Consider the following 26,054-nt stretch of genomic DNA (forward strand, 5'->3'; position numbering starts at 1 on the left):
GAGAGACGGAGAAAAGGTTAGGGTGTGAGGAAATGATACATGAATGGAAACATAATGAAAGGCTATCTTATTCATAATCATGGAAAGTACAAGCCTTATATAGGTTACTCACTCACACACTAGCACCTAGTGCATATGGGATAAGTCCCATAATGACACGTGGCACTCACACATGACTCCCACACATGAACTAGTACTGGTGTTAGAATTATAGATATAATTCAGCAGTGACCAATTTAGTTTAATAAGCTAGCTAGGGGCACTTTTTTCCCCCAACCGCAGTTAGTTCACTAACTATGGTTAGTGACTACTAAGGTTTTGTCACTAGGACAAAACCTTATCTCTCACTCTTTTAGTTGTACACTCTCACACTCTTCTATTGCAACTAAGCTTTCAAGCTTTCAGCTCTCAGCTCACTCTCTCTTGCTCTCTCTCTCCCCAAAACTCACATTTGGTATCAGAGCCTCGTTGAGCTCCTTCTCCCAGCCCAAGCTCCTCCTACCCGGATAGTTCGTGCTCCTCCTCCTTTTCCGTCTGTACGTTGCATTCCCGTTGGAGCATGCCATTCGTACAGATCGTCCGTACAATCTGTACGGACTGTTTACGTACAGTTTCGTACTGCACTTGCGCCACTCGTTCGTACCTGCCCGTACTCTGTCGTACCCACCGTACCTACGCATTTCGTACCAGTCGTACCTTTTGCATTGTCGTCTGTACGTCGCCGCACCGTTTTGCGTTAGAGCCGTACTTGCAGTCTCGTCGTACTTCGCAACCGTACGGCTGTACAGCTTGTCGTCGTACAACGTCGTACGTATCTAATCTGCAGAGCTGTTTGGCCGTACTGTACCTGCTGTGCCAACGCGTACCTGTCGTACGTGCTATACCTACTCACACCTGCAACCTTACCTGCGTCATCGCCATACGTACTAGTCATACCTGTAATTCGTACATTGATCGTACCTGGCCGTACAGGTTGTACCTGTGCACAAGCTGTACCTTGCAGGTGATCTTAGGCAGGCACATTTTGCAGACAGCCATTGTTTGGCTCAGTTTTTGGGAGTACATTTGGGGCATCTTGTTTGTTGCAGACATTGCAATCAATTTGCACAATCTGCTTCAGAAATTTGGGGCTTTTTGGTTCTGCTTGCAATCTTGCAGACAAAATTTGGGACTTTGTAGATAATTTCAAGCTCGAAATTTGGGGCTTTCAATTCTGTAGTACAATTTCTTGAAGAAATTTGGGGATTTTGTAATTACACTGCAATTTCGAAGTGAAATTTGGGGCTTTTGTAGACAGAGCGCAATTCTTGCAACATTTGGGGCTTTTGATCAATTTCTCCCACTCTCTTCACAAAAGAGAGGAGGCAATTGACATGAGAGAGGTGGTCATCGTGGAGCTACTTGTGATGATGAAGGTGGAGGTGGAGGTGAAGGCAGCAACGGAAGTGGTGAGTGTGCTAGTGCTCCAAAGGAGATGATACGAGTTGAAGGCACTATACGAGATTTGAAAGTAGAGTTATTGTGAAAGATCCATTTGTTTATTTGGTGAGAATTATTGCATTACAAAGATATGCTCTAAATTAAATCCAATGCGGTTGCTTCTATCTGAGATGTCTCTTATTTCTTTGATTGAGGACACATATTTGTGCATGCACATGCAAAATGGGTCACTCTCATGACCAAGGATTTGTATCTTGCAAGGCACAATAGGAGTGTTCCCCTTTTTGGTTGCAATTTCGGGCCTATTTTGGGGCTTTTGTGTTGGGAGAGAGATTTCAGTTCATACTCCCTTTTTTTTTTTTTTTTGCCGAAAAAACAGTTCTAATTATATTACTTCGAGAACAAGATACAAGAGGTCAGCTTATAGCTGACGGGCTGCGTTCACAAACCGGACGCAGCCCAAAAGGTAGCATAATAAATCATACTCTCATGGAGGAATATGCTGAGTGTGAATGAACAGCCATCGGGGTGGTGAGTAGTGCCACCGAAGGCCCTGCGTAGTCTGCTCGAAGAAGAGGCTCTGTGTATCCCAAGCCTGGAGGAAGCGTCTCCGCTTCTCCTGACCAGCCCGGGAGTCTCCCTGAATCTGGTCCCACTGGCCTCTGAGGGTATGAATAATCTCACTCCAAATCTCCGCCATGATCTGGGCAGTCGATAAGGAGGTGCCACCGAGGATCTGCGCGCAGCGCGAGGTCCAGATGTGCCATCCTGTAATGCTGCTGATAATCTCCCAGACTGGCTGCCTCTCCCGAACTCCTGTATCAGCCTCTGCTAGGTGCTGTGGGATACCCTCGAGCGGCCCCCACGTCCCCTGTGTGATAAGGAAAGTGGGGTCCTGCTGGCATGCCTCGAACAAGTGATGAAGACCAGGTGCGGTGCTGCACCAACAGAACGCGCCCCAAGTGATCACTCCTAGCTCTGGTGCTGCACGAGTAAGAAGCCCGAAAGTCCACCTCCACACTTCCTGGGCGCGCGTGCAGCTCCACAGGCAGTGTTTTGGTGACTCCTCATCCGCATGGCAAATCTGACAGCAACCGTCCTGGCCTATCTGCCTCAACCAGCTCCCCACTGGAAGACCTTTGTGGGTAAGAAGCCACAGGAAGTATGAGATCTTCCGCGGCCGCCAGCTCTCCCACAAGGCCTTCCAGAAAGCCTGCAAAAAGAACCTGGAAATACCCTGTGCGTACCAGCTAGGACGCTGGGTGGGGGGGCGGCTCTGCATCCTCCCGAGAACTCGCCTGCCCAGAGTCGTGCTGTAAGCGAAGAAGGAAGTCGGCCCCTGTCCTGTCACAATCTCTGGCCACCACCACTCTCCTGGGTCCCACTCAAGCTCTGACAAGGCCCGCCCCTCCCAGAGCCAAAGACGCCAAAGCTGCAACTGGTCCTGCTCGATACTGGGGTCGGTATGCCAGACCTTCCCCAGAAGGCCTACGACCCTAACCCTCTGCCACGGGAGTAGGGGGTCGATGAGCGCATCCTCTCTCCTGAGTCGTCCGTCCCCTGAAACCGCGAAGAAGGCGATAGAGGAGTCATCCAAACGTCCTGCGACCACCAGTGGGATGCCACGGGGGGTGAACTGTCCCAGCCAGTGGGTGTCTCCAGGCATGAGGACCTGAGGCTCAGGTGGGGCCAACCAAGCGGCTGGGATCGCACCGTCGATCTCCGTGCGTCTCGCCTGGACTCCGCGTGCACCTCCCGCTGCGTCTGCAAGATCGGCCATCTCCAGATGTCTGTACGTATCCCTCCAAACTCGAAGGGACCGGGCTGGCCCCCTCATCCAGCCGTCCCACCTGATATGTGATCTCTCCCCCAACTGAAGGCCCTCGGCGTCTCTGACCTGCCCATTCCAGACGAGCGGCTGGCGATGGATCTGCTCCTGACAGCTGGGCTGGGACTGAATGAGACTGAGACGGAGCCGCCTCCAAACCATGAGGAGGCTACGAACGAGTGGGGAGCGGGGCTGAGTGAGCGGGGCGGAAGTGAAGATCCACCTGAAGGACGGTAGCCACTCTCCACCTCGGCGCGGGACACAAGAGCCGACTCCCTGCTGAAGTAACATCTTCCACGTCTGCCCCCCTGGGGTCAAACCGCGGATGATAAGCTTGCCTAACAAGGCCTGACTCTGAAGCTCTGGATCAATGACCCCCAGACCCCCCTCCGCCTGCGGAAGAATGACTGTCTGCCAAGCAACCCTGGCTCTGGTATCTCTCTGCCCATCCTCCCCAGACCAAAGAAAGTTCCGAACCAACCTCCTGAGCTGTGCCACGCTGGATCTCGAGAAGCACCAACAGGAAGCCACATACCAAGCCGTGGCTAGAAGGACCTGGTTAACTACTAAAGCACGACCTGCAAGGGACAGCTTAGCAGTGCTCCAGAAAGCCAGCTTCCGTCGGATGGAATCTAGCACCGGGAGAAACTGCTGAGCTGGCGTAATGTCTAGGCCAACCTGGAAGCCAAGGTATCTAGCTGTCTGTCCACGTGGAATCCATCTGAAGCCCAGGAATCGCCCCCACTGAGAACACGCCCCCGGGTCTGTGAGAAAACCAACTGATTTGTTCCAGTTGATTTTCGCACCAGCGGCCGAGCAGAAAACCTCCAGGGCCATCCGCACCCTCTCTAGCATCCTCTCATCGTCCTGGACATAAAGGGCTGTATCATCTGCGTACTCTGAGTCCAGAAGCTCCGTGTCCTCCCGGAGTGGAAGGCGAACACCCCTGAGCCCTGTGGACCTCGCCCGAAGGTAGTAAGTCATGGCCTCGGCGAAGAAGAGAAACAGATAAGGAGCCAGGGGACAGCCCTGACGTACTGATCTCTCCAAGCTGAAACGCTCACCCATCCTGCCTCCAATGATGACTCTGCTAGACGCTGTCCTGTACAAAGCTGAGATACCCTGAATCCAGCCTGCCGGGAAACCTAGCCGCTCCAGAGTCCCCTCCAAAAAGGACCAATCCACGCGATCGTAGGCCTTCTCGAAGTCGAGAAGTAAAATGGCAAGGTGTGAACCGCTGTACTGAGCCCACTCCGCCGCCTCTGAAAAGGTGAAGACATTATCCAGGATACTGCGATCCTGGACAAAGCCTGTCTGAGTGTCATGGACGAGGTCTGGGAGTAGAGGTCGAACTCTGGCACTGATCATCTTGGCGAGGATTTTGTAGGCAGTGGTAAGGAGAGTGATCGGACGCCACTGGCGGATCTCCTGTCTATCTCCTCCCTTCGGGATGAGGCAAATCAGTCCCGAGGAAAGGCTCTCTGGCATCTGACCGCTGCTGAAAATCCCCTGCAGAGCTGCAAGGAGGGGCTGATGGATCTGGTCCCAGAAGGAGGTGAAGAAAGCTCGGGATAGCCCATCCTCACCTGGGCATTTCTGCCCATCAATAGCCATCAAGGCCTCCAACATCTCATCCGCGGTGAACGGCGCCAACAACGTCGCCTGCATGCTGGGCTGGACCAGGGATGGAATGTGCCTCCACACCTCCTCACGGTCACGACTAGCACGAGGGGCAAGTGGCTCCTGCTGGAAGAGGGTCCTGTAGAAGTCAGTGGCCAACCCCAGGACCTCCCCCGGGTCCGTAACAAAGTGACCATCCGCTGTCCTGAGACTCCGTAGCTGATCACCTGCAGCTCTCTGGCCGTGTGTCCTGAAGAACTCCCTGCACATCCGGTCACCCTTCCGGGCCCAGAAGGAGAGAGAGGCGTGATAGGAGAACTCGGAGCGACGCTGGAGGGTCTCCTCCAAGAGGGCTTTGGCTCGAAGGGCCTGGATCCGAAGCTCCTCCGAGCCAGGGGAAGACTGCTGAAGTCGCTGAATGGAGGCGAGGTCCCTCCGAAGAGCTCTCTCTCTGCCCCACCAATCCTGTCGAACCTGTAGGGCTGCGAGCTGGCAGATCTGGCTGGACTCCTGCAGAGCCTGCGCTACCGAGTCTACCAGATCCATGCCCTCCCCCCAGTCTCTGTCCCAAAGACTGCAAATGCTGCTACGGACGTCCACCCTCGAGAAGATGGAATCGGGGATCCTGCATGATCGGGGGGGGAGAGTCTGGGCTGCCGAATCTAATGAGAGGAGCACAGGCGCATGGTCGGATAGTGTCGTCCCTGGAACAATGCCCGCCTGGCCACCTCTGCTGATGGCCCAATCACTGACATAAAACCTATCAAGCCGCTCCAGGAGTCTGCCTCCTTCCCTGCGGAAGCCCCAAGAGAAGTCCAGGCTCCCGTGCCAACGCCGGAAGGACGGGTCTCTCCAACTGTCCCTCCCTCCTGTCGCGAAGATGAAAGAGTCCCAAGCTGACTGCTCTGCCTGAGCCATACCTGTGAACTCCGGATCTCTACCCTGCTGGTCCTCCAAGGTCTCCAGGTTGTTGAAGTCTCCTCCAACAATCCAGGAATCCATGTCTGGAAGAATCCCTGTAAGTGTCCTCCAGAAGGTGGCTCTGCATCTGAGGTCTGTGGGAGCATAAATGTTGAGGATTCCTATCTTGGATCCCTCCAAAATCAGGCCTACCCAAAGGGCTCGGCCTGGGATCAACGTGCCGTGACCGAAAACTGACTGAGCTAACTGCTCGCACACGGAGGTACAGACCCCCCCGCTCCTCCCCTGTGCGCCGATCGAAGGCTCCCAATAAGTGTAGGAGCGTCCAGGGAGAACCTTCCCGCAGCTACGGGCATGAGCCGCAGAAAGCTTGTGCTCCTGGAGCAGCAGTACATCCAATCGACCAATCACTGCAGGCTGAAGTTCCTGACGCAAAATGAGCTTCCTGGGACCACGGGTACTCGAAGAGTGAAACCCGTTCACATTCCAGGATACGAGGTGTAGGCTCATGGAGAGGGATGGGGGGCTGCGAACAGCTGTCTGCTCGCAGAAGAAGTCGAAGAAGAATCAGACAGATCGGAGTGGAGACGCTGCCGCTTGTGAGAAGGTTTGGAAGGGGAGACGGGGTCGTCCTGCCCGTTCTTCAACACCTTCAGCAAAGGCGAGAGGCCTCTAGTGCCATGAACAAATGCTTTCTCGAGCCAGCTCGAGATCTCTGAAGCGGTCATCCCGTAGAAGGTTCGGAGTTTCTGTTGGGACCAAGCTCTGACATCCTGGGGAAGAGGCCATGCCAGGGGGGGTCTGAGGATCACGATCAATCGGAAACGTTTGGCAGCGCAACGCCACCGCAAGCGCACATCGCCCTCGGACCACTGAGTCTCGAGGAGCTGCCCACCGGACGGGCCTATCCAGGAGCAAATCTGGTCGTGTGTCTGCTCTCTAAGAGCCTCCCACACCGAGTCGTTTGTCCAGGTCTCGGTGCCAGCGCTGAGGAACGTGAAGGCGAAGCTAGGGCCATCCCTGGGAGCCAAGGCACCAATCCTCCCATCCGCCCCTTTGCGGAGCATGAAGATACTAATGTCGAGACAAGCCGGGAAGGTCCCAAGGTCGGCCACATCCAGGTAGTCCCAGGGGCCAGATCTGTAAAAGTCTCGAGGGAGCTCTCTCTCCTGGAGCTGAGACCCAGCTGAGTCTGCCACTGAGGGGCTAGCGGGAAGGGAAACCTGCTCCACTGGTGGTACAGACACCGGGTGTCCTGCAAGCGGGGGAGGAGGGGGAGGAGGCTGCGGGATAGGCGACTCGGGCTCCACGGAGGCGACTGGCGGAGAAGGTGGAGGAGGTGGAGCGGAGGCTGCACTCGGCTGGGAAGGCGACGGTGCAGCTAACTCTGTAGGAGGGGCGAGGGGAGCAGGGGGGGGAGGGGGATGGGGATGCATCTGGAACTGGGGCTGAGAGGGAGGGGGAGGGGGAGGGGACTGAGGAAAAGGAGGCGGGGGCTGAAACTGCGGGGCGGGCGAAGGGGGGGGAAACTGGGGAAACTGGGGAGAAGGCGGGGGGGTGGGAGAGAGGAGGATCTGAGGCTGTGGAGGGCGGGCTGCCGTCGAAGAAGAGGCTCTCCCAGGTCCCTGGGGCATCTGCCTGTCAGGTCTGTGGAGTGCAGCTGCAGGAATGGTGACCTCTGCCTCCTTGCCTTTATCCGAAATCTTCTTATACTTTCCTCTTTTCCTTCGAACCTCGGTCCAACCGCCCACTACCTCTGGCCCAGGCTCCGACTGCCTCGGCTCCTCCTGACGTGGCTGTCCGGGGGGGGAGGTGGGGGCGGAGGGGGCGGGGGCGGGGAGGGTCGAGACGAGCTGGCAAAGCGTGGACAAGCAGCCGCCAAGTGCCCAAAGCCATGGCACCGCAGGCACTGACTTGGCTGTCCGGTGACTATCATGCTCTGGGTGATACTGCCGGCACCTGTAACGATCTCGATCACTGCAGGGAGAGTCGCAGGATCCGCCACAGCCACACGGACTCGGGGAGCTCCTGCCGTGGTCACCGCGTCGGCAAAGGTGTCGTGCATAACCCAGCCAAAATGGGAGCCCAAGTCCCTGACAATCGGCCGCAGCTCAGTAGCAAGCCCTGGAAAAACTAGTGTCACTGGGTGGCGAGGTATACGGAACCGAGTATCGAAATCCGCTGCGCTGAAACCTCGGTACCACGGGACTATCATGATGATCTTCCCATCCACCGATGTGGGGGAACCGGCAATCAGATTGCTCGCAGCTTTCTCACTGGAGAGTTTGAGCCAGAAGATGCCCCTTCCCATAAGGGCCACCTCCTCGATATGGCCATCCTCTAGCAAGAGAGTGGACTGGAGCCAGTCCCTGATGGTAGACCTGGAGGGGGAGTGTCCAATGACTCTATCGTAAACAGAGGTACGAGCAAAGTCACTGGCTACCTCCTGAACACGAGATGATTGTTGCTCTGTCAGGATAACGCGGTAGGCATCTGGAGAGGGAGGGTCCGACTGGGCCTCCGGATCCGGGCTGGGGGCCGCCATACCGCCAAGACTAACTGCAAGCTTCCGATGAAGAAAAACAGGCTGCCACCCAAGAAGAGATGAAGCGGCGGTGGAGCCTGGGGGTGAGGCGGGCGAGGCGAAATGAAGGGTCGGAGGGGTCGAAGCGGAGGGCGGGGCGGAGGCTGCGGGATGCGGGGAGTACGGAAGGGGCGGGGAGGGCGGGGGGGGGGGTGCAGTTGGAATGGCGGGGGTGGAGGGGTGAAGCGGGGGGGCGGGGGGAGCGGAATGAGGCGGGGCGGGTGAAGCGAGGGGGTGAAGGAGCAGCGAGGGGGCGGGGTGGAGCGGGGGGATGGCGAGGGAGCAGCGAGGGGCGGAGTGGAGCGGAGGCGGGGCGAGGGCGAGGCGGGCTGGAGAGAAAGAGGGGGGGGGGGGACGAGGCGAGGCGAGGCGGGATGGAGCGGAGGGGGCGGCTGGAGCGGCGGCGAGGGGGGGGGTTGGAGCGGGGGCGAGGGGCGGGTTGGAGCGAGGGGGCGGGATGGAGCGGAGGAAGGGGCGGGATGGAGCGAGGGGGCGGGATGGAGCGAGGGGCGGCTGGAGCGGAGGTGAGGCGAAGGGGTAGCGGGGTGCCGGCGGGGGGGGGGAGGAGAGGGGACGGGGGTCGAGGGCGGACGGGAGGGGTGGAGGTGGACGCGGCGAGGGGGGGGGAGCGAAGGGGAGGTAGGGGCTAACGGCGAGGGGGGGAGGGGAAGCTCGCAGGAGCCAACACTTCTCTTCTTTTCTATGCAAGCTATTTTTCATCATACTCCCTTTCTTGAAGTGATTTGCAGCACTTTTGGCATGTTCTGGAGAGTTTTTTTATGCTTGGACAGATTTCTGATAGTGCAAGTGCAGAAATCTGAGTTGCATTTACAGCCAGTGCTTGGCTGTGTTTTTTGGGAGTTGTGCATTTCATTCCCAGTAAGGGAATTCAGTCTTGTATCTGCTAAAATCTCTTTCTCAGATATGGCCCAGCAAAATCAGAATGATTTCCAGTTCGGTGGTCTTTCACAGGAAGACAAGTTGGATGGTACCAACTACTCCCTCTGGAGTTTTATGGTACACAATATTTTTGATTTCTCGCAATTTATGGGATTATGTGAATGGGGGTGAGATCAGACCAGCAGGTATGGCACCTAATACCCCTCCTTAGCAAGGAGGTGGAAGAGGTCGTGCACAGGGTGCAGCTGCAGAACAAGTTGGTGGTGCAGCTATAGCCACTACTCTAGAGCAGAAGAGATGGGATTCACGGGATGCCCTAGCTTTGTCATGCATCTCTCTTTCAGTGAAAAGATTCATCATTCCGCATACCCGGTCGTGTAAGATCTCAAAGGCAGCGTGGGATATCTTAGAAAGCATGTATGCAGCCCGGAATGATGCAAGGGTATCTTTCTTGAAAAGAGAGTTAAGTAATACACATATGGAAGAGGGTGACTCCATGTCAGTCCACCTCACAAAGCTACAGGATCTCAGAGAGCAATTATTGAACGTAGATGAGATTATTCCTGATTTAGAGATGATTACCACCACTCCGAATTCTCTTCCTGAGTCTTATCTCAGCTTTCATACCTCGCTGAACTTATCATTGAGGGGGGGTGCAAATCCTCTCACTTTTCATGAGTTGATAGGACTTCTGCTTCAGGAAGAGCAGACCAGGAAAAACTTGGCTTCACATGCAGGTGAACAAGCTATGCTCTCAAAGTTCAAGTCAAAAACAAAGGGACAGGCAAAGACATTAGTAAATCAGCCTTCCAGTGGGTCAGGACAGCCTTCACAAAAGGTTAAAAATGATGCAAGTAAGCCCAAGAAGAAGGGTTTTTGTCATTATTGCAAAAAGCGAGGTCATCACATTGCAGAATGCAGGAAAAGGCTTGCAAAAGAGAAGAAAAACAGCTCCGGTACGGTTGTTTCAGATTCAGCTCCTCATGCATCTGACAGTGGGGATGCTGCAGCGAACTTTGTTGGACAGGATTATGCCTTTTTATCTTGCATTTCAGATTCTAGGCTGGCTGCTCCAGATGCTCGGGATAGTACAGCCACTTGTAATGATGATACATATGCATTTTTGACTTGCAGTTATGACTCTTCTACGGATGCATCTGCTTTCAGTGTCAATGAAACACTGAATACTTGGTATTTTGACAGCGGTGCATCCAAGCATATCACTTCTAGGAAGTGTCTCTTTACTTCCTTGCATCCACTCCCGTTGGTAAGAAAGTCACTTGTGCCAATAACTCGTCATATTCAGTACGTGGCACAGGAGAAGTTGAGCTTACTGCCATTGATGGCTCAGTTTTCAGACTTTCAGATGTCTTATCTGTGCCTGGTATCACCAAGAATCTTCTTTCAGTGTCCACTCTTAATAGGGCTGGATTTCAGATCATCTTTGAGGATGACAAATGTGCTGTCCGAGACAGGGAAAATGATTATGCCCTGAGATTTTCTGGTACTCTGCTGCGTGGGCTTTTTCAGCTTGATCTTTTTGAGAAAAGAGGAGCCCATGCTCTTGCAGTTTCTACTCCTACTGCTGCCATGGAGAATGCAGAATTATGGCATGCCCGATATGGCCACATGCATTACAACAGCTTGATGACGCTTCAGAAGCACTCTATGGTTGATGCATTGCCACCTCTTGAGATACCTCCTCCACATGCCTGTGAAGGGTGCATTTTAGGCAAGATGCATAGATTCCCCTTCAAAAAGGATGGTTCAGTTAAAGCTGTCCGCAAATTACAGCTTATACACAGTGATGTCTGTGGTCCTATGAGGACTCCATCATTGGGTGGTCATCTCTACTTTGTTACTTTTATTGATGATTACTCCAATTTCACTTGGGTCTTTGGGCTGAAGCGCAAATTAGAAGTGTTCATGGTGTTTAAACACTTTTTAGCCGTGGTTGAAAATGAAACTGGACTCAAGATACAGACATTACGCATAGATAGAGGTGGGGAATACTTGTCTGCATATTTTGATGCTTTTCTGAAAGGCAAGGGTATTGTGCATCAGCTCACAGTGAGGCTGACCCCTCAGCAAAATGGCAAAGCTGAGAGGAAAAATAGAACTCTTATGGAGATGGACAGATGTATGCTGAAAAGCAAACACATGCCTCACAAATTCTGGCTTGAAGGTCTGATGTGTGCCAACTACATCTTAAATCGGGCTTCCACTAGGGCTTTGAAAACAAAAACTCCCTATGAGGTCTGGAATGGCCTTTAGTAGATCGTTTTCGAGTCTTTGGATGCCTTGCATATGCTCATGTGCCAGTTGAATTTCGGCATAAGTTGTCAGATAAGGCAATTAAGTGCATATTTGTTGGGTACAGTGTAGAAAGCAAGGGGTACTGTCTCTACAATCTTGCTACACGCAAGATCATTGTCAGTAGAGATGTTATTTGCAGAAAATTCAGCTCACACTCGGGCTGAATTTCATATGCCTTCTTCTTCAGAGGATGTTTTTGAGGGGTTACTACCCATTGCTTTGGGTTCCCCTGCTGATATTTCTGATGCAAATTAGAATTTACAGCCACCTCCCGATGCTCCAGTTCAGCCACAAGATGTGGCAGCCCGATGCTCCAGTTCAGCCACAAGATGTCTTGCCACCTCCACAGGCAGTGGAACAGGTGGTTCAGCAAGAAATAGCAGACATACATGCAGCAAAAACAGTCCCAAACTGGCAGTTACAGACTCTCAGGGAGAGTAAGATTGATGCTGCATTACCTGGCAGGACTCGCAGTGCAGCAAGGCACATGGACGGTGCTAATTCAGTGAAATCAGCATATGCAGGTACTCTTCTCGATGAGGAGGAGCCTGTAACATTCGAAGAAGCAAAGGACAATGTGCATTGGATGAATGCCATGCACGATGAGTTGCAGTCCATTAAGAAAAATCAGACTTGGGATGCTGTAGACTTGCCACCAGGTAAACATGCCATTGGCACACGATGGGTTTTCAAGGTGAAACGAAAGCCAGATGGCTCCATTGACAGATACAAGGCAAGGCTGGTTGCTCAAGGCTATGCTCAGAAAAAGGGCATAGATTATGAGGAGACTTTTGCTCCTACATCCCGGATGACCACCATCCGATCTGTTATTGCAATGGCTGCACATTTTGAGTGGAATGTTCATGAGTTGGACATAAAAACGGCCTTCTTAAATGGAGATTTGCTGGAAGAGGTTTATGTCAAACAATCTCCAGGCTTTGAAATTACAGCAAATGCACTTCAGGTATGCAAGCTAAACAAAGCTTTGTATGGGCTGAAACAGGCCCCTCGTGCATGGTATGCCAAGATTCATGCCTTTTTGACTAGCAAGGGGCTGCACAATAGTCCTACTGAGAGCACCCTCTACATCAAGATGGATGGGGGGGAAATTTTAGTCATCTTTCTTTATGTCGATGACTTACTGCTCACAGGGTCCAATGAAGATAATATTGCAGATTTCAAAGCTGATTTGCAGACCACCTTTGACATGTCAGATTTGGGGCTGCTTCACTTTTATTTGGGGATCCAGTTCTCTCAAGAGAGACGTGGCCTTGTTATGTCTCAGTCCAAGTATGTGCAGAAACTCTTGGACAGATTTAACATGCATGATTGTAAGCCCATAGCCACTTCCATGGAGCCGGGGCTGAAACTCACAATGCATGATGCAGGAGAATCAGTTGATGCCACATCTAACAGTCAGGCTGTTGGATGTCTCATATATCTCTGCAACACTAGACCTGATATTCAGTTTGCAGTATCTCAGGTGAGCGGGTATATGCACAGCCCAAAAACTATGCATTGGCAGGCAGTTAAGCGCATCTTCCGTTATTTGCAGGGCACGAAGTCTTTTGGCTTGTTATTTCCCAGGGGGGGTGACTTGCAGATGCATGCCTACAGTGATTCAGATTGGGCTGGTGATTATGACACTAGGCAATCCACTAGTGGAAATTGTTTCTTTTTGGGTAAATCTTGCATTTCTTGTTGAGGTTCACTATCACTACGTCAGAGAGAAGTTGCATGCAGGAGAGATCAGTATGATCTTTGTGTCCACACATGAAAACGTTGCAGATATTTTCACCAAAGCACTACCACGTGAAAAGTTTGAGGCATTTCGCAGTGCCCTGAACTTATATCCGTTTGGTGATTGATCAGCCTTGTACATGACATTGGCACTGCAGGGGGGTGTTAGAATTATAGATATAATTCAGCAGTGACCAATGTAATTTAATAAGCTAGTTAGGGGCACTTTTCCCTCTTTAAGAGGTTTTTTCTCCTAACCGCAGTTAGTTCACTAACTATGGTTAGTGACTACTAAGGTTTTGTCACTAGGACAAAACCTTATCTCTCACTCTTTCAGTTGTACACTCTCACACTCTTCTATTGCAACTAAGCTTTCAAGCTTTCAGCTCTCAGCTCACTCTCTCTTGCTCTCTCTCCCCAAAACTCACAACTGGATCACCAGTACTGCACACTAACACATCACATCACATCAGCACACTCTTTGGCTATGATATCTCCAACAGAAATGTGGTGGTGAGAGAGAGCGAGAGAAGGTTAGGGTGTGAGGAAATGATGCTCAAATGAAGACATGAAGAAGGCTTTCATTCATTCATCAAGTATATCAAGATAAGTGAAGTACAAGCCTTATATAGGCTACATATACACACACTTTTTTTTTTTGGCAAAAGGAGACTTCTATTGAGTATTAAAGAAAAACTGTTAGAGCAAGCTCCATACGGGATACATCATGCAATGCACGAGAAGCTCAAGAGCCAAAAAGAAAGGATTGAGACTGATAGTGCCATCTTGATCCGGTAGAAACCTCCGAGAAAAAGGGAGAACCCCTCCAAACTCGAAGAAATATAGTCCTTCTAGAAGAGGCTGCCCGTGAAGGGCCCTGCATGCTAGCCCATATGGCTATCAAAGTGTGAACCGTGTCAGTCCAAATACCCGTGAACACCTGTGATGGGTGTATCTGGGTGCCATTCAAGGCCTCAGTACATCTGGCTCTCCAAATGTGCCAAGAGGAAATGCTAGCCAAAATCTCCCAAGAGGTGTCCACTGAAACATGAGAAGCTCTGAAGGGAGTAAGTGGTACATCCTGAAGAGAGCAGGGCTCTATCACCTGCCGGCGGACCGAGAGTGCCCAAGAAGAAGGCTCACCCTCATAAAACACCTAGGGCCCGGTAAGGGATAACCATGCGACCGAGCCCCAAGTCATGAAGAGAGGGGAAGTGTGAAAGATGCTGAGTATCTGAGCAACCCCTTTCCAAACAGTCCTCGCCTGACTACAATCCCAAAGGCAATGTCGCACTGACTCCTCTGCAGAATGAAATCGAGGCATACTCACACACTTGCACCAAGTGCATATGGGATATAGTGACAGGTGGCACTTACACATGAGTCACACACATGAACTAGTACCAGATCTCCTAGTACTACACACCAACACATCACATCAACACTCTTTGGCTATGATGTCTCTAACAATCGGGGTGTGTGCATAAAAAATTGTACAGTCAGCCAAATGCCTTGGGATAGACCATACAACTAGCAATTTGCGTTGAATGGCATGCCAACAGCTCGTACGAGCAGCCCAAGGTCTTTGGAGACTAGAAAACAGTTCGTACAGCCTGCAAATGCCTCGATCAACGTGCCAAAGAGGCCCGCACAACAAGAAATGGTGCCTTGGGATGTGTGCAATAGGTTGTATGGTAGTCTCGATTTTCGTGCAAATGGTCATGGGGTGAGGAGAAAACAATCTCGTACGTGGCGTAACTCCTTCCAAGGTCGAAGGCTAGAGAGAGGAGATCCAAGCTAGGGAGAGAAAGGTCAACAGTTGCAAGCACGTGTACGTAAGGGACTGCCACATGGCTCATTAAAAGCCTCTAACCCTCTTTCCAATGGCACACTTATGCATTCCTTTGGGCCCAACTTTTTGACCGCTCTATTCCTTGCCTTGGCCCTAACATTTGGGCCTAGTGGGTGCACTTAGGGATTGAACCTACTTCTAACATCAAATCCTTGGGGTTTTTTAGCATCCACGGGTTTGTTTGCACATAGAAAAACACGTCCCCGTGACATATTTGTCCGCCACCAATGATTTTTAGCTAAAGATTCCTATGTCGACTCCTGTTCTTAAAGCTTGTTGTTACTATTGTAACATGCAACAAGACTACTGTTGCTAGTCTTTGAGTGTTGCTACTATGAGTTTAAAGCTAGCTGACCAATTTTGTGCCGTATACTAGTGCAAGGCCGTAATGTAATTATCTTATAATTTGTTTTTGAAAGTCATTTTATTACTCAAAATTTGCATGCATCTCTGATCAGTAGTTGTTATAATTTAAGCTTTTATTTGCAGTCTATCAATTTTTAAGCTGGCTTGTTTTAATGTCCCTTCCAGGCCACAACAGAGCATTTCTACATTGGATTAAAGATTCTTAACCAGCTTGTTGCAGAAATGAACCAGGTATGATAGTAGTAGCACTATATTTTAATTGATGTTATTGTGTGATACAACAGGTCAGACATCAATGTAAAACAAGTAACAATACTGTCTTAGGATACAAATCAAGGCATTAGCACAGAAAATCACCTGTCTTTTTAAAAAAGGGATAGGCCCAAACTAAAGTAGCAAGTAGTCTATCAAATGCCAGTCATTTTTCAAGTGTAGATACTCTTCATGTTACCTAGACTTTTAGAGAACTTCCAACTGTTCTACATATGCTTTGGAATTTGCATAATCTTGCCACCAGTAAATGCCACTGTGCAAACACTTTGATTGTTTTTTTTGGCTCGCTCACTTTTCCTTGCTCCCTTTTTTTGGTTCGCTCACTTTTCCTCGCTCATCTCGAGAGCCTTGTTTTTGCAACCTTACCATTTATTAGCAACGAAAGCAGCTCCATGCTCATTTTGGCTAACAATTTAAAGAGTAGGTTGGTTAAGTTGCATGTAAGTAATGATTTAGGCTCGAAACATCTGAAGTTGTATAGACACCCACGCGCTACGTACCTTCTAACGTATCTACTCATGTATCTATCTAATCTGATCTGTAGAAACAAATCATGTGTACCAGACACTCCAAAATGAAAATGAAGAGATAGAAAGAATTTCCAAGGTAGTTTCTCTACTAAACACTCCTTGAGTGTATTGCTAATCTTGAATCGCTCTCGCTCATACAATTTTGCTCCGAGGGAGTGTAACTCCACCCATGCTAAATTGGTAAAGGCTACATAGTCATAAGAAAATATCAATACTACATGGTCATAACATCAACATCGTCATCATCATCGTCATCACCACCACCATCCTCATATATATATATATATATCAAAATCCAATGTCCGGTCTAGTCTGGTATAACAAATAGAGGAGCCCTTCTCCCTATGGAGTGTTGGTGGTTGGTGAGGTTGTGGTGGCATAAAGTCAGAGATAGAGCATTGCCGACTCTCTATGGACGTGATCTGGCATGGTCTCCTGGCTGTGGCTCTGCGTCTGACTAGGGCCACAGTAACCCTTACGAATCATACCCCAGCCTTGAATATGAAAGGAATGTCTCCAAGTGTAATCAATGCGTCCACCCTTTGTCGGGTATGTGGTGTCGTTGGTTCTAAATTACGACCTCGTTGAGTGCCCGTGAGATGGCGATCTGTATGATCTGGCTGGAAATTCTCCGTAATCATACTCTAAGAAGAGTCTATTTGTGTGTCCCGTCCCTGTCTCTGTGATCTAAGTAAGTGCTCTCGATGCGTGACTTCCTTATGGATGAAGGCGGCCATACATCTTTCGTTTGGGAAAGAAGGGAAACATGAGAGCAGTTCGAAGCTGTCTTTGAAGTGGGGGAGGTGAATCTGAATATACCCTAGAGGATCAGTAAAGTCCTCATCAGAAATGCATAAACAGTGATCTTTGTAGAAGCTGAGCTTAACTGGGAGCTCACTCGGCTTCAACCAGGTCCTAAATGTGTGTAGCTGTAGGAGGTCCTTGCGTATGTGTGCTTTTTTTGCCATCAGTGCCACATTGGTGGTCTCAAGGCTATCTACTTTCTCAATCAAAGCCATACAAATTTTACTGATTTGAGTCAAGACCTAAGAAGCATTCTTGGGTGGTGAGCCTGCCATGTAGACTGTCATTGCACTTTCAAGAGCTTTTACATAGCTCCGTGTTGTCATGATCCAACAATGCATGAGATTGTCGCTGCTCACTGTTTATTGCATACCAGAGAGAGATTGAAAGAATGAGATGAGAAAAGATAGCATCTCAGTTTGTCCCTTTTTTCCCCTCAAAATTCAAAAATCAGAGATAAAGAGAGGCTGATTATTGTGTTCGTTACGTGCAGGTCCTCTTGTGTTAGCCCTGTGGGTTTGTCCACACCTTAGGGACTGCCCATAGCAACCCTTGAGCAGTCCAAGGGCAGTCGGGGGTGCTTGAACAGAGACAGCAGCCCACGGGGGGGCTAGGAACCCCTGGCACACTTTGTGTAGCTCTCGAGGGCCTTGAGCCCTGTCACAGGTCGCGGGGGGGGCCTGAGAGCCCTAGTACAGGTTGCAGGTTGTCAGTTCTTGTTCACTAGTACCCATTGGAGAACAGTAGGTTAAGTGTTTCCATCTTATAGTTTAGGTCTTAGCCTAGGTTAGGAGTCCCTTTAGGGTCCCCAAAGGCTGGACAGGTAAGCAGGGCAGGGAAGGCAGCCTGCAAAGGCTGCCCAAAAAACTCCCCTGGCAAATGAGCCAGGGAGGGCTTTTTATAGGCTGGTTGTAGGCCAGCCAGTCTGTAAAACAGACTGAGTCGGTCTGTTTACAGACTGGGTTGGCTCAGTCCAGCCCTATAAAAGGGCCCCTTGGCTGCCCTGTTTTCTCATTCAATTTGCTCCTGCCTTCAGTTCTCCTACAGCTCCACTTCAGCCTCCTGTGCAGCCCCTGAGATCCTCAGATCTGGCCCTGCTCTAGCCTCAGTCCCTTGGCCATCAGTTCAGCCTGATCTGAAGGTGACCACGCAGCACAACAGTCGGAGGTTTGAACCAACAAACGGAGAGAGCTTTGGACACTGTTTCCTCAGCTTTCTCAGCTCTCTTTTACAGTTTACACAGCTCATTCTCAGCTCTATATTTCAGTCATCTCTCAGTTCTCTCATAGGATCTATCACTTCTAGTTTTCACTCTCTCACTCACGCAGTAACCCTGCATTCCGGTAGACAGCACAAGCCTCTTCCTTGCCTTGCAGAAGCGTTCTACATCGTCAGTGTGGGCAGCATCAAGGTCTCGGTATTGGTCGGCGTTGCCTCTCAGGTCCTTGGGTCTGCTATACGTGTGCACAGTGAGCTCTTTAGAAGGGCGTTCCGTGCTCTCTCAAAGAGTGTTCTTTGTATTTTTCAGTTCTCCAAGTATAAAGTGCTACATAGGTGCACTGTTGCAGACCGCGTTTTTGCCTAGGGGCCTTGGTGCTGTCGGAGATGTCCATGGAGCGCACAAACAGGCCTTTGGCCCTGCTGCAGATTACGAGGGACCCTAGTGCAGGTCGCTTGGAGGCGCAGTGATAGAACCATCCCCGAAGGCGGGTGTGGCGCTGAGGGGTGGCCCAACCAGGTTGAGCAAAGGCCACGACAAGAAGGACATGCTGATGGAGAGAGAGAGAGAGAGAGAGAGAGAGAGAGAGAGAGAGAGAGAGAGAATTTTAAAGTCTTTGGAAGACCGATGGGTTTATGAGACTGTGAGAAACCTGATACTTAAATTGAAAGGGTGGAGCTACTAAACAAGCATTATTGCCCATGCTAAATGCTAAGTACTACATAGTCATAACATCATCATCATCATATCAAATGAGATCTAATGTCAAGTCTAGTAAGATACAATGGACGTATGAGTGAAGCCCCTAAAGAGGAGGTCATGATGGACCGGGAAGTGGGTCGGGCTGTACTAGTATGTGATTAGAGATAGAACGTTGGTGGCTATCTGTGGATGTGGTTTGTCAGGGCCTCCTGGTAGTGGCTCTGCGTCTCTCAAGAACCACGGTAACTCCTATCGGTTGTGCTATTTCTTGAATATGAATGGGATGTCTCCAATCATGTTCTGTGCTTTTGGCCTCTGTTGAGTGTTCGCTAGCTCTAGATCTCTGCCTTGCCGGCCACCCGTGATTTGATGGTCTATGTGGTTTGGCTGGAAGAACTCTGTAATCATACTCTGAGATGAGTTTGTTTGTGTGTCTTGTCTTTGTCTCTGGAATTTGAGTAAGCGCTCTCTGTGCCTAACTGCCTCATGGATGAAGGTGGCCAGGCATCTCTGATTTGGATAAGGATTGGGAGAGGAGTTGTGTTAAAGGCTTTGCGGAAATACACAAAGCAGCAATAGACCCTTTGCCTCCATCCCTTGGCCTCCTCGATGACACTCCGGAGTGTGAGTATTTGATCCATGGTCGTGTAGTCATGTTGGAAACCAGCATGCTCCTCTTCTTTGAGCCCTTGCATCTTTGCAAATCAGCTGACCTCTGTATCAAGTACAGATGCATATATCTTAGCCGTGACATGTCTGATTGGTCTTGTAGTTTTCCGGGCTCATGGGATCCCCTGCCTTGTGAATGGGTGCGATGGTGTTAAGAGTCCAGGGTGTGGAAAGCAAGGCGGACTGCATCATTTAAAAGCTTTGCTAAAGATCGGGCTAGGATCTTTATTTTATAACCATTATGAAGCTTCAATATTGCATCCTTGACATTGTCGTTGGTGAAAAGAGTCAACGAGGTAGGTCGAGGTGAGTGCTAGAGGTTGGGAGCGAGCTGGTGGGGAATGTCATACAGTGTGCGTGTATAGGTATGCCAAATCTTGGTGTCTGTAATGCTGTCACCTATAGGCCACTACGGTTGCTGCGTTTGTTCACATCTTCGATCGTGAGTTGCTTCTGCTGCTGCTTCTCCTTCCTGGTTTCTCTTTTTCCTTATGAGAGAGAAAGAAAGAGAGAAAGAAAGTCTATTAACGTCCATGGGAGACCAGAGGTCTATGGGACAATAGAGAAAACCATGCAGTACATCAGCTTAGGGAGGGCACATGGCATCTCCCAAGCAACTCCATTTATTTAGAGTACCTAGACTATGTTCTAAGACCATATATATCATTGGCCATACATCATTTTAAGACTGAGAGTCTTTTGGTGTGGATTTAAACTCCTTGGTAAGTGCTATTCCACCACGGTAAACTGACCACTTTCCATCTTTCCTGGCAGCTTTAACCTTAGCTAATTCCGCTGCTTTATCTTTCAGCTGGGCTTTTGTTAGTTCCTCGGTTATCCATAGTTTAGTTCCTTTCAACTTGTAAGACTGCCCGAGGACTTTAAGCCGTATATCTTGTGAATTCAATGAAATTACAGCATGCCCTCTCCGATAACCAATATTGACCACTCTAGCTTTACCTTCTTCATTAGGATTGTCTGGTTTATCATCTTCATCTGCTGTCCAATCAATGTTAGGCAAAGCTGCTTGAACCTGTGCTAAATTATCATCAAAGGAATCCTCCGCCTTGTACCATCCATCTGGAAGCCCCCCAATTCTGATTTTTAGTGCATTGTCCCGTCCGGCTTCATGTTCTTTGATCTCTTCATGAATATCAGTTTTATTCACCTTTGCTTCAACCTCTACAGTGACCTCTCGCTTGGCTGTCTGTAATTCATTTTGAACCAAATCTTTGACAGTAGAAATTAATTGAGAAGTAGGGGGGGAAGCATTTCAGGACTTGACAGCCTCATCTATTACTGCTTGCTTACCAAGACCTTCAAGAATCTGAATCCTGGTTATTGCATCCGCTAGTTGTAGTCTCAAATCTCGCACCTCAGCCTGCAAGAAGAAAATCTGTTCATGATACCCAATAATGGGTCGGTCGGAAAGACCTCCTCGTTCATACACACGTGCATGTGGAGAGGGTGTTTGAGCTGCAACAATGGCATATCTGGCTCTGCTGTGCGGGGCTGTTGGAGTTGAGGGGTTTTTGGAGGAAGAGGAAGGTAGGTTGGGCCAATCCTTGCTGGCCATTTTCTCCTGCCACCCCCAGGCTGAACTAACCCCCTAGGTGAGATGGGGGTTCAGCCCAACTAGGGGTGTAGTCTTCAAAGACGAACCGGCTGGCCTGTTGAGGAGCTAATGGAGCGGCTTGAGACGAGGAGCTGGCCCACATGGGCTAGAGGTAAGCCCGCGTTGGCTTGGCCTACAAAGCAAGTACGGCAGATACACTAATAGGTACGGCAAGGGGAGTACAGGCTGTACGGCGAGGAGAGTACGGGCTAACATATACGACGAGGGTACAATGAGTAGGTATGGAAATGTATGATGAATAGGTACGGGGAGGTACGGAGAGCAGGTATGGAGAGAGAGAGAGAGAGAGAGAGAGTCTCTATTAACGCCCATGGAAGACTAGCAAGTCTATGGGACATAAAAACCCTCTAGTACATCTGCTTAGGGAGGACACATGGCAGCTCCCAGGGAGTGCAAAAAGCAGCTCCAATAATTTAGAGTACCTACATTACGACTTGGAAAAAACATAATCGGCCATACATTAGTTTAAGACTGAGAGTCTTTTGGCTTGGATTTAAACTCTTTAATGAGTGCTATGCCCTGCCCATTTTCCATCATTTCTAGCAGCCTTGACCTTAGCTAATTCCGTTGCCATTTTTCCAATTGAGCTCGTGTAATTTCCTCAGCTATCCATATCTTAGTTCCTTTCACCTTGTAGGATTGTTGGAGAAGCGTCGTAGATCTCGTGAGTTCCTTATCAACCGTCCAATCTATGTTGAGCATGGCTGCTTTGACGTGTGTCATTGAAAGAGTCCTCCTCTTTATACCATCCTTCGGGGAGTCCCCCTTTTCTGATCTTCAAAGCATTATGAGAGAGAGAGAGAGAGAGAGAGAGAGTATTAACGTCCATGGGAGACCAAAAGGTCTACGGGACAATAGAAAATCCATCTAATACGACAGCTTAGGGAGGTCATAGGGCAACTCCCAAGGAGTGCATAAGCAACTCCAATTATTTAGAGTACCTAAATTATATCCTAGAAAAAACATACATAATCGGCCATACATCATTTTAAGATTGAGAGTCTTTTGGTTTTGATTTAAACTCCTTAATGAGTGCTATTCCTCCATGGTACATTGCCTTTCCAACCTTGGCTAATTCTATTGCTTTATCCTTCAATTGAGCTCTAGTGAGTTCCTCAGCTATCCATAGCTTGGTTCTTTTTAGCTTGTATGACTTCCGTAGGATCTCGAGTCTTAAATGTCGTGAGTTAAATGTAATAACTGCACGACCTTACAATGATTGATACGGTCTGCTCTAGCTTCACCATGATCCTCAGAGTTATCGGACTTGTCGTTTCATTGCTGTCCAGTCAATGTTAGGCATGGCTGCTGTAACATGTGCTACAATATCTTGTTCGCCGCAGGGTCATAGCCCGGAGACCATTGTGGACCACACTTGACCGCTGCTTGCCATCACAACAGCCTCGTGCAGCGACGCCCCCTTCTCAGGATTGATGCCTATATCCTTAGAGATATTTTTCTTATGTATTACTGCCGTTATGTTCATGATTATGGGTTTTTTTTTCCTTGCACTCATCATGGTTGTTCATGCCCACTTCAGATCGTTCTATTAGGTTTCTATTTAGTCTCATAGATCCTTTGGTCTTCCGAAGCCTTTTAATAAACTTTCATTCTTTCTTTTTTTCTCTCTCACTATCCTTGCCCCTAACCCAAATGGAAGAAGGTGCCGTCAGTTCTTCTTGATTTTCCACTCAGCATGCCTATCCTCTAGGGTGGGCCATGGCAAATTGATGGCCAAGATTTTGTCTTTACTTTTATCCGCCACCCACAAAGATCCTTCCATTTGGGTTAGAAGCAAGGATAGTGTGAGCAAGGGGAAGAGGCATAGAGGGAGGAAGGAGAGATAGCAAGAGGATAGGAAAATAGGGGAGAAAGTGGACTAGACACCCATGGTGGTACTTGGGTTTATTAAGTCTGCTGCACAACTTCTTTTGTGTCCACCCCTAATGCATTAGACCTATCACATTCACAAATTGAGCCTATTATTCAACAATATTATGATGACAATTTGCAGTGTTGTTTTAGAGTTTTTTTTGGATGTATGTGTTGCTATGTGTCAGAATGTGTAATGTGGTATGTTACTCCTTTGTTCCTTTCATGTGTGTTGTTTAATATGTCTTTTGTTTTCAGGCAAACGTGGGTCTTCCTTTGATGCATCATCGAAAAATTGCTTGTTCATTTCGGGATTTGGCCCTCTATCAGATATTCCAGATATCCCTCACCTCGCTACGCCAGTTGAAGGGGGATGGTACGCCCCTCATTTTTCAGTATCTGCATGTTTTTTCCTTCATTCGTCTTTATATTGGCATAGAGCATTAATTTTTGTTGATGGTTTCTTTTTTGTTTTGTGAGGAATTGTTATGTTTCATATATTTTTCTGTGGGGGCAAGGTTCAAGTAATGCTTTTGCTTGCTAAAAAATTATCCAAACTAGAATCATTTGTGTCTACACTGTAGCTGATGAGAGACTAAAGGAGCAGGCCATCAATTTGGCTTTAAAATGTCTATCCTATGACTTTGTTGGAACATCCTTAGACGAAAGTTCGGAGGACCTTGGAACAATACAGGTATGATACAGTGACATTTTGGAGGCTAGCAGTTTGTCTTACATACAATCCTATGAAGTTGATGAATGAAAGGCATAATGCTGGTAGGCTTTTCTAGGAAACTTTGGTGGCATTGTTTGAATTCCTTGTGCTCCTGTCTTTCTTTTTTCCCTTCTTTTGTTGGGTGGTGGGGTGGGCAGATACCATCGTCGTGGAGACCAATTTTGGAGGACACCACGACACTACAGCTGTTCTTTGATTACTATGGCATGACGAAGCCTCCTCTTTCGAAAGAGGTACTAAGCTCGAAGGTTTTCCTGTGAGAGTGTTTTTTGCAATATGTTTTCGGAGCTGAAGAAGGCTGCTAAGCTTTCAGTGTCTACTTCATGAGATGTAACTTTGTAAGCACATCCATGTATCGATGTCATTGGTGGGAATGTTCAGTATTGCACATATTTTGTTTTTGTCTCTATATGCTGGTCCAATTAGCAGCCTTGTAAGTGGTCCTTTCAAAGAAGGAAGGGGTCTGGATTTTAAGTGTAAAACAGAATGTCCCAAGGCAAGTAAGTCACTATACTGCACTAACGTGAATTTGATCTGGGTGGATTGTTGCCCTTTATGCCTATAGAATAAGGAATGATCTAAAGGCTTCTTATTGTTCTGAATGCAAACTTGATGGGAAGTGCAAGGGATTATGAATTATGCTGGTAAGTCAGCTTGAGTTCTCTAATCATGAATAAAGCTGCAGAATTTTTTTCTTGTTGTAAAAGAAAAGGGGAGATGTCCAAAACATATTTGCCTTGAAATTCCTCACTCCGTAACTGCCAATGAAACCACGCGTCTGCAAAGCCCCAAAAAGGTTTAGAGAGATTATTGCATTGTTGATTAGTAATCCATGAAGCAGGCTATAGTTGTGGCTAGTTTTGCTTTTGTTTGGCCTGTAACATCTTCTAAAATCAGTATCCAAGAGAGTCTGGAATCTTCAAGAAGAAGATGGCAGCCTATGCTTGGGTACTGAAGACAACATAAGCTTTGCTTCACATGTCTTCGAGAATCCAAACTCCCTTTCTTTCCTTTGTCTCTTTTTCTCTCTCTACTTAAGGAATGCAAAATGACACATGAGAGATATATAGAACCACTATAAACAAGACCTAGTCAGAAATGCTCGGAGTGAACAAGATAAAACTGAGCCACAAAACTTGAATGATCCAGTGACAAGCATATAGATATATACCATCACAATCGACATGTGATTTTCTTACTGAAGCATGGAGCCGTCTGCAATCATGCTAATTCAAGCAGGTACGTTAACCAAAATGACAACATTGATTGCTCTCTGAAGACCACTCAAGCACATGCATATATATTGCTCATAAATTTGAACAAGAGAGAAGCTTAAAGATGTTCCATAGACAGCCACACAGTACAAGGACAAATAGGCTCTCCTTCTCCCGCTCTCTTGGTGGAGGTGATTGAAATAGGAGGGGATGAGCCCTCAAATGTATGGGCAGATTCGGCAACCCATGTAGGCACCTACATGGCTGATAAGCAGTTGGCCCTAACGGCTGACCTTGAAATTTTTGACATCATTGAATGTGTAGAATAGACCCATTTCGGACTGCCAAGTGTCACTGCCACATCATTGAGGGTTTTGGAAACCCTAATTTGTGACTAAATAGGATTAGTCTTGTCTTATGTGTTTTCTCAAACACTCATGTACATGCTGTTTGTCTAGGATTATGTGGGTATGATCAGTGAAAGCTGAGTGTTTTTTCCATCCTCTGCTGCCGTTTGCCCATCATCTCTAAATGCGCTAGTCAACCTGATCATCTCCTTATTGCCCTATATTGGCCCCAAAGTGGACTCCATACTAGAGCCTTGGTGGCCTCTAAAGATGGGTCCAAATGGGCACTCAAAACATCCTTAAAGCAACACAACCTATCAATAGTTGTGCTCATGGTGGGCAATGGCTAGGACTTATGGACATTGGGTTGAAGCATGACTTATAGCTCATATATATGGGTCCAAATGGGCCTTCAAATCAACACAACCTATCAATAGTTGCGCTCCGACTGGATGGGGAGGCCTATAAATGCCCTCTTGGGCCTT

At 48.7% G+C, this 26,054-nt stretch overlaps 1 protein-coding gene across 2 annotated transcripts in view; it reads left to right on the forward strand.

The window, feature by feature from the left end:
• Window positions 1–26,054, forward strand: part of LOC147880933 (ARM repeat superfamily protein) — a 154,113-nt gene that overhangs the window by 34,603 nt on the left and 93,456 nt on the right. For both annotated transcript variants that reach the window (XM_087402210.1, XM_087402209.1), the window contains 4 exons: window positions 15,733–15,798; window positions 23,531–23,648; window positions 23,857–23,966; window positions 24,146–24,241. In XM_087402210.1, the coding sequence (XP_087258336.1) occupies window positions 15,733–15,798; window positions 23,531–23,648; window positions 23,857–23,966; window positions 24,146–24,241 (390 nt within the window). The remainder of the gene's footprint in view (window positions 1–15,732; window positions 15,799–23,530; window positions 23,649–23,856; window positions 23,967–24,145; window positions 24,242–26,054) is intronic.

This window comes from Dipteris shenzhenensis, chromosome 31 (assembly GCF_047967505.1).
Source record: "Dipteris shenzhenensis isolate YYH24624 ecotype China chromosome 31, Dip_SZ_1.0, whole genome shotgun sequence".
In the NCBI taxonomy this organism is placed as follows: Eukaryota; Viridiplantae; Streptophyta; class Polypodiopsida; order Gleicheniales; family Dipteridaceae; genus Dipteris; species Dipteris shenzhenensis.